Here is a 12,984-nt window from a genome sequence, read left to right on the forward strand (position 1 = left end):
ACAGCAGAATACACACACCAACAAAACTTGAAAAGCATGTTTCATTGTAAATGTGATCATAGCACCTTTGCATTGAGGATTCCCACATGGTATTCCCAGCACAAGGAATTTGCATGGTGCAAAGGTGGAGGGCTAGATGGAGACTGCCTGGGATGCTTGCATGGTTTTTACATGTCAGCAACGGTCACTTCTACATACCCTGTAAGAGGCACCCAGGTACTCACAGACATAGGAGAAGAGGGGGAAGGGGCTCTTATTTTGCCATGCATAGTAGCAGAGTGTTAATTTTGAAGTACAGGCATTCAGTATGGCAGTCCTCATAGCCACACCTTCGAGGAGAGTCCAAAACTGCTGGCAGTTGTAGTCATCCATATCAACAACTCAGTTTTAGACATTTTCATCATGAGCAGGTCTTTTGTAAAGCTGCTGCTGCTATGTGCTGTCAAGTTGTCAGACTTACGGTGAGAATGAATGCCTTGCAATGTCCTGTCCTTCACAGCCCTGCTCAGCTCTTGTAAAGTCATGGCTGTTGGCTTTACAGAGTTAATCACTTATTTGATCTTCCTTTTCTTTTGCCTTTGAATTTCCCTCGTCTCATGAGCTAGGGTTCCTCCCTTTGCACATTCCAAGCCACAGATCTTCCTTGCATAATGTTCTTTATTGACCAAAGCATTTTCCAGATGCACAAACACCCAGAATGAATCTCTGAGCATGCACATAGTGGGCTACTGAACCCAATCTAGTAGTCACTTACAGGAACTCTCCTTATGAGCACACCTGGGCCCCATCCCTTTGGAAGGGGTTTTCTGAAAATGAGCACATCTCCCCTCTGCACACTGATCCTCTAGGTGGGCTGCTCTCCTCTGCTGAGATCAAGAGCTGGATCCCTGTCATCTGTGTCTAAGAAGCTCCCCTGCTGCAAGTCCCCTTCTGCCAAGATATTCCCAGAGACGTCCTGCCCACCTGGGGAGTCTCGCCATCTCTGCTTCTCTCATCTCAATGTCTGGGGATGGCCCACATTCCAAGACCTCCCACACATTTTTTCTTCTTCTGATTCTTCTTCTGGAGACTAGAGAGCAACCTTTGAGAATGTGTGCCCAACGCAGGTATCTTTCTCACTCTCAACGGCTGGCATTATTGTCCTTTCAACTGAGTCTTGCCTTCCCATGATGTGCCCAAAATATGACAGCTTCTATTTTGGAAAGCTAATTTGTCTTAATTGCCTATTCAAGACTAACCCAGCCCAAACTACTTTACACTACAACAAGAAACAAATCATTGTTCCTGGGAGGTTTCATTTCCCTCCAGCTACTGTGAGGATTGCAGTTAAGCCCTGAAAAAACAGGGAATCTTGAAGATGTCAGATAGTATCACAGTTTCTGTTAATAAAGAGGTACTAGTTCTGCATCCCTTTAAGCCCTGGATCCACTATACGATTAACCATGTGAAAACCTTACACGAATAAGTGCTGTTCTCGTGCTCGTAATTTCTTTTTATGACAAAAGAATAACAACATTTCTGGGTGGTAGTAATGCAACTACCAGACTTTTCTATCAATCCATGTTTCCTGGAAACATTGGACATTTTGGGCATATTAATATATTGATCTGAAAAGTTTATTTCATGTTCTTAATCACTATTACTATAAATATCTGCTTCAAGAATATGTATCTGCCTCCTGTTCCTGTGTTCATATTCAAGGGAACTCATATTCCACTGGAAAATCTTATGGTATTGTCAGTATTATGTTATGCTGAACTGTGCCTTACTCTCACCAGAACAATACAGAAAAATGATTATATCAAGAAGGAGAGAATTCTACCATATCAGTGTAAATTATAACATTTATCAGAACTGGCATCACAATGAAAAGTAATATTACATTACATTCAAATGTTAGGGAAGTGTATTTTTACAAATGTAAAATGGCTGACACATAGTCACATGAGCTATGCTTGCAGGTTTACTCAAAGAAATATGAATATTTTAAAAGATTTAGCATTACATCTCTGGAAGGAGATTATCAATGTAATTTTTTTAAAGGAAAAAATTAAAAACCACATAAAAATACCTTCACCTAAAATAATATTTGTTATTCGAAATAATTCTAGTGATTTACTTCTTTTAAAAAGACTGTATAAATAATAGCTAATGTAAATTACATTTAAATAACTAACAGAATCCAGCACCAAAGTCTTATGGAAGACAAGGGTAGTTCCATATTCATTTTGAACAAGCTAGGAAAGAACTATTCCAATAGTGACCACAGTTTCTCTCATTTTACATAAGCAGCAACTCTGACTACTCAACAGGCATCCCACTTTTAAAACTCAGCAAGCAGTGATTTGCCTGGGTTTCTTAGCAAAGAGATTTTCCTACTGATAAAGTTCCAAATTCGTATGTATTCCTCTACCCCTCTTATTTGTCTGTGTCACTTCTATGGATTACAGCCAACATGTCTTTACTAAGTTAAGTTCATTAGTCCAACTGAAAAGTTAACATATGCTTGGTACTTTGCCAATTAAGGCACAAACTTTAAACATTATGCAAGATTCTTAGCTCCCTAAGCTATTACTCAGATACTATGAGAGTACCTTACAGCTACAGAGTGAACCACAGACTCTGCTTAGAAATCATCATGGCCTCATACATACACTATAGCATGTTGTTCAGAGTGTTGGACTGAGGGATACCTGAGAAGGACACGAGTTCAAAATCCTAGTCAGCCATTAAGCTCACTGGGTGACTTAGGGCCAGTTCAGTAATTTTATTTCAGCCTAACCTACCTCACAGAGTTGTTGTGAAGGTAAATGTAGGGAAGAACTATGTACACTGCCTCGAGCTTTTTCGAGGAAAGACAGGACAGAAATTAAGCAAGCAAATCAATCAAGTAACAAGGAAGTCATGCAACACTTGCACTCACATTGTATAATCATAAGACACAGCAACTGATCCGACATAAATGTCTTCCTCCTTACACAAAACTATTCCAAATTGATCTGCACCACCAGCTGTGGGTTTTATTCTTTCATGCAACACACATAACAGGTGAATACATCAAGTATAAATGCCCACTTTTGTGGAGGAAATGAAATTCCCATAAAAGTACATTAAATAGGGACGGAAGGATCATGGGTAAAGGAAGATAAAAAGGCAAAGGCAGGGGATGGGGCAACAAAATTAACTCATTGCTAAGTGCTGCACTACTGGAATTGGTCATATTAGCAAAAATCTTTTATTTTCACATTCTGAAAAATAACAGGCTTCTTCTGGTTTAGAGATTTTATGATAGCAGCCTTTTTACAAGATCACTTTTAAAAGCAAACAGTGCTTGTGAGAGCTTCCTCAGAGGATATTTGTCAGTGCATATACATGTAAGAGTTACGGTTAGTAGTGTATACTTCTAACAGACACATTCTGAAATGTGCCTGGTTGGTGTCCATCCCAAAATGCTATCAGTTCTTCTTCCTTCCCACCCTTTATTTCATTCCCCCTCTCCTTCTTGGGAGTCCTAACCACCTTCTACTGCCTCTCCCACTCCTACCATGTTCACTTTATCCCCTACTCTGTAGGAGTGTAGCAGGAGTGACGGAAAGACAGCGACAACTGGGAGCTGTGGGAGAGGAGGGAAGGGAAGGGTTTGCCACAGCTCAGCAAAACAAAGACAACCATATACAAACATTGCACTTTTCTTATATTACTTAAAATGAATCGCATACAGTGGGTGTATATGAAATATGTATTTAGAAGGATTCAGAAGTATTTATAGGAATACAGTTATCAATAAAATGGTTATGTCTAAACTTTGAAAAAAGCAGCCCAAATATCTACACATTTGTCCATCCACGTGTGACATCTAAACACCACCTGTTCAAATACTGAGCCATCAGCAGTGTGCGGAGGTGGGAGGAAGTGGGAAGGAAAGGGAGTAAGTATATGGTAGCATGTGTGCGAGGGGAAGAAAAGAAGGAAAGGCCATGGCAATTTCAGCAGGATGTGGAAATTAGGTGGGTACATGGAAGGAAAGTCTGTGATCTTGCTAGTGGGGAGGGGGTGGATTTGGGGAGAGGGGAAAGAAGGGCAGTGGCAGGAAGGAAAGATGTGGAGCCCAAAGGTCATACTTGAAGGACAGTGCCAGTGCATCTGTGGATGCTGAGTTGCCAACCCTTTACTAACATTAGGATCTCTCAGATTAACTGGTATAGGTTTTCTAGGAAATCTTGTTGCACATGAACAAGCTGATGCTATTGACATTACACTAAAAGTCTTTTATGGTTGCACAATGAAATGTACATAAGTGAATGACATCACTGGATATAGTCCAATCTGTGTAGCATATTGTGCACTATTGCGGCAATTATCTCCAAAATATTTATTTATTTATTCATTATTTATTTAAAGTTTTTATATGCCGTCCCCTTGCTATATAGCCTCGGGACAGCTCACACAAATAAATAAATATAGTACAAATACAGTTAAAAACCCGGAAACACCCTGGCTGCTCAATTAAAACCCAATAAATATTAAACATTGTTAAAACATTGTTTGAATAAAAAGGTCTTAGCCTGGCGCCAAAAAACAAATAACAATGGCGCCAGGCGGACCTCTCTGGGGAGTGCATTCCACAGATGGGGCGCCACCGCAGAGAAAGCCCTCCTCCGGGTACTTTGCTTCCTGATGTCTCTCACTGAGGGCTCCCCGAGGAGAGCCTCTGCTGCTGATCTCAAGGGGTGGGAGGGCAAATATGAACTGGAAAAATATGCTGGTTTTGATTACAATATACATTTCATCCACATGTATCTGAGAAGCACTCAGATATGTAGATAATGTTAAACTTGAAAGATGAGAGATTTACTAACTATGAAGGAAATCTGAGGGAATGAAGTAATAATGCACGATCACCCTGTCTATCAATCTCATAAAGAAGAACTGAAAGTGAAATTGATGGTAACAAAAGTTTCTCAAATACAAGTGCTTCAGTTTAAATAGGTAATGGATGGGGCAATCAGCCTTTCATAACAAGGGCACATCTATATTATTGTCCACCATTATCATCTATATACCTTGGTTCATGGTAGCTGAGATAGGAATAATGCCCCAGCAGCTTCCAGGTAATTCCATTGTCATACGAATAGTGTAATAAGACTCCTTCTCCAGGCTGGTCCGGTGCTTTACAGGTGCTCAAGACAGATTTGCTTCCAAGACGTAGAGTGAACTGGAGAAATCTAGTAAACAAGGATATGAATCATTGTAAGTTACAATTTATACAGCACTCTCTTCCTGAAACTGTTGGTTTTTTATCTTAAAAATCTAGACAAGCTTACAGGTAAGTAATATAAGCAAGGTAAAAAATATTTATGGGATCTCTGTACTGCTGAAATTGTTTATTCAGTCAAGCAATGCAATGTGGCAAATATTGTTTTAACATGCCAATCATTATTGCATTCAATTATTTATTAGGAACTGGAGGGGTGGAGGATATATGGAATAGATCTAATCAGCTGCCACAAGCTGTCAAAATAAATACAAGCTCATAAATAATCAATTAGCACTTGGCTTCGACACTCAGTTTTGATATTAATGTCCTATGTTTGCAAACTCAGACACACAATACTTACCCCCAAATGCATTAAATGCTTAGTACTGCAGATAGAGTAAAAGATGTTTTCTAAAAAAATGGAAATGCACTTCAAATAATCAAGATAAGAATTGAATTAAAAGGAACTATTAACAGATTAGCTATTTCCTTTATTGAACAGAGGCTGCAAGCTTTAATGTGTAATACCTGGGGTTTACTCAATCAAAGTGTATTCAGGATGCAGTTCTAACTTCAGTCTGCTTCCATTCATTCCTATTTACCTGGACTGTGAGCTGTCAAGGAAAGAAGTGATAAGCTGACGTCTCCCATCTTTATTAAAAACCAAGGCTTTGCCACTTGCTAGTACTCCACAACCAAAACTGACTTCAGCACCACGGATAGAGTAAAAATTGTGATATGAAGAGAGTCTAGAATTTCCAAAACTCTCAGAGATAAACATGGGGAAAGTCTGGGAGGCCATTTCACATGCAGGCCCTGAAAACCCAGGATCACATCTGAAAAAGAAATGAAACAGGAATTATGGCCAGCTAAATATTTTAAAGATTGGAAAAAATCAAATAATTGATGAATTTAGGTATTAACAACCATAATACTTTATGTATTTTTAAAGTGCCTATCTAATTTCTCTCTTCAGCTTCAACAGTCTTCTTCTTCTTTTTCTTTTTTTAAAAGGCATATTCAAATCTCCTATAACTAATTATAGATAGAAATGCTGTGACTCATGACTAAACTCACATCCTTGGAAGTGAGACCCATTTATTTCCACAGAATTACTATGCAGAAGTCTGTTATCTGCCTTACCCTGACTGTGCTAGTGGATTGCAGGAACTCCCAAACTTCAAAGAAACCTGCTAACCTACTATAACTGTAAATATAACAGTGAAAGGAAACCAGGTCAGAATAAAGACAAAACATCAGAGAGGGAGAAAAACAGAAAACAGACATGAAAGGAGGAATCCATGATTCCTATCTATCCCAAACCTGTGTGTACATATCAAAGCATAATGGGTCAGGCTGCCCAACCTCCACTAGAAGGAGCAGGATTTTTCTGTTAAGTTCAAAATTCCCTTTTCTCACACTAGTGGTAACAGAACAGCCTTTCCTGAGATGTACATTAGAAGTTTCTTTATTTCTATCTTGGTGGAGAAAAAATCCCTTCATGTGGCTGATCAATAACATCTTAAAATATGTTGCAAATTACAACTGTCAAATTATCAAGGAATCTAACTTTTAAAAGTTAACAGGACTTGGCGCAGTACCCAGTGCTGTCATAACACTACCACTAATTTGGCTGTCATAAACCAACACTAGCACAATGTTGTCAGTACTTGCTACAAAAGAGAAAATGCAGTGATCTGTTGCTGAAATTCATAGGAAAATCTTTGCTTTTCTCTTTGCCTAGAAAGTGCTAGTAATGTCAGCATAATGTTGGTTTTTGCTAGTGTAAACAACAACACTGGATACCAATCTTGAAAATCTCATGTGATAAATTCTATGAGTCTATAGTGGATGTAGATTTCCAAATGCACTATATAAATAGGCAGGTTGCTTACCTGTAACTGTCATTCTTTGAGTGGTCATCTGTGCATTCACTCATTATGGGTTCTGTGCTCATAAAGAGGAAAAGAATATACACCTATATATCCATTCACGTAATCATATATGTGTGTGTGTGTGTGTGTGTGTGTATAAATAGAGTATATCCAGTCATCAACACTAAGTGGGGCCGGTGGGTGGGTTATGTGAATATTGACTTTGTACCGCCCTGTTTGTTTATGTAGAACACAGTCACAACATTGTCTGACACTATCTGGAGCGTGTGGTCTTGAAGGATGGTTCAGAAGGAACGTAGTACTTTGAAGACCACCAGCAATTCCAGGTAGCTGATATGCCTGACGGTCTCATGTCGGTGCCAGGTGCCTTGGGTCCGAAGAGACGCGCAGTGGGCACCCCATCCAGTCAGGGAAGTGTCGGTATAAAGAGTCACGGTCAGTTCTTGTGCATGAAATGCAGGAGAGATTGGTATCAATAGTCCACCATGACAAGGTCTGGAGGACCGAGTGTGGACACTGTAGTAGCTGGTTGGGTCAATTGCAGTCCGGGTAGAAATTGTGATTGAATCACAGCTGCAAAAGGTCTCATTCGCAGTCTCACATTCAGCACCACTGAAACCATGGATGCCATATGACCGAGCACTTGTTGGATCAAATGTGCAGGGACAGTCCGTTGGGCGATTATCAGTTGGATGGAAGAAATCAGTCTTTCCTGTTGGTTCTGAGGAACAAAGGCTCGTGTGCATAGAAACTCCAGACATGCTCTGATGAAATGGATGACCTGAGAAGGAAAAAGGCATGATTTTTCAGTATTAACACAGAGCCCAAGACGATCAAGTAGGGAACAGGTAGTCTTGATGGAGGCAAAAAGATCAGCCCTGGAGGAGGAGATGATAAGCCAATCGTTCTGGTATGGATAGATGTGGATGCCCTGAAACCGGAGATGGGCACAAATGGGAGCCATGCATTCGGTGAAGACTCTCAGAGCAGTAGCGAGCCCAAAGGGGAGCACATTATATTCAAAGACATCGGTACCAACAGTGAACTGAAGGAGGTGCCTGTGAGTAGGATGGATGCTGATGTGGAAGTAAGCACCTTTCAAGTCCAGGGATGCAAACCAATCCTCTTTCCTGAACAACGGAAATATATTCTGGAATGTGGTCATTCTCAATTTTTTTGTTTTAATATACTTATTGACCCGACGTAAGTCTAGAATGGGGTGTAGTCTATCATCTCTTTTCAGTACCATAAAGTGCCTGGAGTAGAAACTGTGCAGTCCTTCGGAGTGATGGAGTTTATGAATCACTCCCTTACGAAGCAGCTCAGTGACATCTTCCAGGAAGGTTGGAGAGGCTGCTGTATACTGTATCAGGCAGGAAGGTGGCACGGTCTCAAACTTGATTTTATATCCGTGCTCTACGATGGTGAGACCCCACCTATCAGATGTGATGGACTACCAGATGGGGAGTTGGCTTTGCAGCCAGTCCCCCAAAAGGAGAGGGGAAGGTGGATTGGAGGAATGAGGAATGGTTCACGTGTCCCATCAGCATTGATGCTTATCTGCCTCTGGTTGGCGCCTGGGTTGCTGATATCGAGGAGTATTTTGCCTTTGATTCCGCTGCTGTCGTTGGCCATACTGTTGATGTCCAGTAGGGTATGGTTGATGGTAGGGCTGGAACCGGGATTGAGATCTGTTCCATGGCCACTTGAAGGAACGCCTGCTTCCATAATTGCCCTCCCGCCCCTTGAGATCAGCAGCAGAGGCCCTCCTCCAGGAGCCTTCTGTGAGAGACATCAGGAAGCAAAGTACCCGGAGGAGGGCCTTCTCTGTGGTGGCGCCCCATCTGTGGAATGTGCTCCCCAGAGAGGTCTGCCTGGCGCTGTCATTATTTGTTTTTCGGCACCAGGCTAAGACCTTTTTATTCAAACAATATTTTAACAATGTATAATATTTATAGGTTTTAATTGTGCAGCCAGGGTGTTTCCAGGTTTTTATCTGTATTTGTACTATATTTATTTATTTGTGTGAGCCTTCCTGAGGCTATATAGCAAGGGGATGGCATACAAAAACTTTAAACAAACAAACAAACAAACAAACAATAAAATAAAATAAAATAAAATAAAATGTGTTGGGAAGGTGTTTCCATGCAACATGCGGTGAGATGAGCTTTCTGGATGTTCTTGAGCTTGTCATTTGTCTTCGCATTGAACAATTCAGAGCTGTCAAATGGCATGTTCTCAACATTCTGTTTGGTCTCCTGTAGCAAATTGCTAGATCTCAGCCAAGTGTGGCGATGAATTGTGATGTTACCGATGAGAGCCCGGGAGTCACAATTGGCATGATGTTTCTCCATGTTGAGCTGTTGTCTGGAAAGCTGCATTGCCTCCTCTTTGCTGGTCCTGAAGGAATGCAGCAAGGGACTCAATCTTCTGCCACAAAAAGAATTGATAGAGGGCCATGATGGCCTTGTACTTGGAGATCCTAAGAACGAGTCCCATTGCAGTGTAGAAGCAGCGAGACATCATGTCGATCTTTCTGCCCTCCTTATCAGCCAGAGTTGAATGTTTTTCATTCTGTCTTCCCTGGGAGGATTTGATCACTAATGGAATATCTTGCTCCCGAACTTTGTACATCCCCTCTAGATGCCTGGAGGTGGGATGTTGGTGGTTCAGAAGCTGCCAAGTATTGGTCATCACCTGTCGGAGAGTGGTGATGAAAGGCAGAGCGATGAGTCCTCTTTATGAACAATGTCGTAAATATTGTCCTGGTTGGGATCTATTTGCTGCTGTATGTCTAGCTCCAGCAATTTAGTCATCTAGGAGAGCAGCTCAGAGAAGGGACCCTGGGAGTCACCCAGAGATCCACGACCTTGGGTAGAAATGACAGTGTCGGGAGATGTGGAGGCTTGCTTAGAATCCTTAAGTCTGAATCCAAGATGTAAGGTGGATTGGATGAGGACCCGTCAGGAGACGCTGGTGAACGGGTGAGCGCTGCAGCAGAAGTTGTTGGGGTGTCCCTCAATACTGAGTGAGGGGTGGAATGATGGGGATCCATTGGGGGTTGAGGGTAGTATCCATATGGGGGATAGTACTCCCACAGATAAGGCCAGTCAAAGCAGTCAGGATCGAATTCTCCATATGGCAGAGGAACCCAGTACAGCGAAGGCTGTGGAGCCGAAGGCTGGGGTGGTAAGAGGGATGACGGGAGTTGGGGTGCCCTCGGAGTTCCATCCAGAGATGATTGAGCCATGGGCATTGGTATTGGTGATCTCGCAGGTGGATGTTCCAGTCCCATCTGGGGAGGAGATTCACGGATTTCTCTGTCGGAGATTTAACCTCTCACTAAAGGATCGGGACTGGAGTGCAGTAAAGTTGTAATCCGTGGGGGTGACGATGGCGGTGTCACATGCATAACAGACTGGCAGCTTGGAGTTTCAGCTGGGACCAAGATTGGGACCAAGATCAGTGTGGTAGCCAGCTCCTAGTGAGGCACCTTGTCATGTTTCTTGTGCCGGCGCTCAGATTTGTCAGGTTTGTCCTTCTTAGGACGTTTAGGTTTCGAAGAATCCTCGGACCCAACATGCTTCCTCTTCTCATGTTTGCAGGGAGGAGAATTAGAGAAGCACTTTCCATCTTTGTTGACAGGATCCTCTTCAGATGGATGAGCGGGGATGGATTTCGGCAGTCCTGAAGCCACAGAAGAGCTGGCCTCAGCCGAGACCTGCTTCATGGTGACCAGTGCTGCGTCCCATAACATTTTTTGCAGCCCATTCTTGACATTTTTGCAAGACTGCCTGCATTTATCAGTCCTGTGCCCTTCTCCAAGGCAGAGAAGACACAGAATATGAGGGTCAGTGGGAGACATCTTGGCTCCACACTGAGAACACTTACGGAAGGACACCCGCTGTGCCATCAAGGGAAAAATAGAGGAAAGAAACAGCAGAGAAAGTTTGTGAAGAGAAGGACAATAGAAGGGTTTTTAAAAAAAAATTTTGGAAAGGGTTAAGGGGGAGGGGGGAGAATAAGAAAAGTAAGGGTAGGGGTTTGGTAAGGGGTGAACTGGGATAAAAGGCTGTAAGTTGTAAAGTGGAAAAAACAAATAGAAAGAAGACAAGATTTAAGAGTTTACGATCAAGAATTGCAAGCAGAGGGCAAAAAGGCCTGAGGCACGGCGAATGGTGGTCACAAGCAGAATGGGTAAAGGGTGGGCACTCTGACCATTTATACTATGGCAGGGAAAGGGCAGAGTTCCCACCAAAAACCGTTAAAGCTATTAAATCTTCCCAGCACTGCGCAGGCATAGCACCCATAATGTGTGATGCACGGAGACCACGATGAAGAACTATTACATCTCACCACACATTAAAATTAAATAAATTAGATACATATTTGAAAATATATATGCATGATGCTTTCCTTTAAACACAGGGAGTACAAGTTGCACTGTGATGGCTTGCTGGTTGCCACTGCTATGTCTTCACATTCACTACCCAAGGAAGTTCAAGGAGTGGTGTCACCACCCCCATTATTTCAACAGGAAGCCATGCCATTTCACAACTTGGAAAAGAACTAACCAGACCTTATAATTTGAATTTAAGGGAAGAACCTTCCCAATCCCATTAGAGGTTGTCGTGTTAGCCTTAAATGCCTGGATAACTTAGCTCGGTGACTAAACATGACTGAATAACTTAAAAGTCCTGGACCTCTGTTCTATCTGTGACAGAGACAGGTATGGTTTCAGCTGTCACTTTTAGAGGATTCAGCCCAAGGAAGAGGTGCAATCCCAAAGGAGGGACTGGACTGCAACCTAAAGATATAGTATAGCTAGAATGCCTAAATACTCTGGCCAAGGATTTCTTATCAGACTTACTTGCACCCATTTCTTGTACATTGTCCTCGTCCTGAACAGAATTTGAGGCAGGAAGGCCCAATGTAAACTGCAGAGAATAGAAATTGGTTATATTAAAGTTTAAATTCTGAATGAAGACAGGGAGAAAAAAACAAGACACAGGCTCACAGACATCATAATATCAAGTAAGACTGAAATATTGACCTTTAATCCCAGTGATAGGACTACATCAGAAAATAAAGGATAGTCTAATAGTGAGCAAGGATAAATAAGTCTACCATGACCCTGACTAAAATAAAATTTGGTATTTCAGGATTATTTATTTTATTTGGAATATAGTTATGATTAAGTTTACACTGTAAATCTTTCTTCTTTTTTACAATAGTTTTTTGGGCAGAAAATTAATATGGATAAGCACTGGACTAGTAATAATGATAATACCCATATAATCTGGACTATTATATCCATAAGCACAATAAAATCTAGGAGCAGTAAAATAAAATCCATCCAGAGATGGATCAGCAATGGATACGAATAACCTTAGAATTTAGTAATGTAAAATACAACATGTTTAACATTACAAAACATGGTTATTCATATAACCCCAGTGTCCTTGTACAATCCTATGGGAATGAGGCATTCCCATCTCTCATCATGGCCATACTTGAGGCATGTGTTCTGCCATGCTCACACCCAGTCTGGGGCTAGTTCCTATTTTTGATGCACTATTGTTCAATGCTTATGTTATCCCAAAGGAAAAAAAAAAGATTGTTTTATTTAGAAGCTTCTTACACTCTGTCTTGCCTTTACAACAGTTTTATAGATATCTTCTTAACAACAACATACTGCCTAAACTACAGGTGTTTGATGCTCATTTCCCTTTATTTTTGGCAAGGCACCATCTGCAATATAAAGATTTAGTATTGCCTTGAAAACACTTGGTTTCTGGTTCCTAAGGAAAAATGGAATAGCATCACAACAAA

The 12,984-nt window shown here is 41.4% G+C and overlaps 1 protein-coding gene across 1 annotated transcript in view; it reads right to left on the reverse strand.

The window, feature by feature from the left end:
- RELN (reelin) overlaps positions 1-12,984 on the reverse strand; it is a 284,110-nt gene that overhangs the window by 124,332 nt on the left and 146,794 nt on the right. The window contains 3 exon segments of the mRNA XM_044423494.1: positions 5,064-5,225; positions 5,860-6,093; positions 12,023-12,089. Of these exon segments, the coding sequence (XP_044279429.1) occupies positions 5,064-5,225; positions 5,860-6,093; positions 12,023-12,089 (463 nt within the window).

This window comes from Varanus komodoensis, unplaced genomic scaffold (assembly GCF_004798865.1).
Source record: "Varanus komodoensis strain SLA01 unplaced genomic scaffold, ASM479886v1 scaffold13_3, whole genome shotgun sequence".
Taxonomy (NCBI): Eukaryota; Metazoa; Chordata; class Lepidosauria; order Squamata; family Varanidae; genus Varanus; species Varanus komodoensis.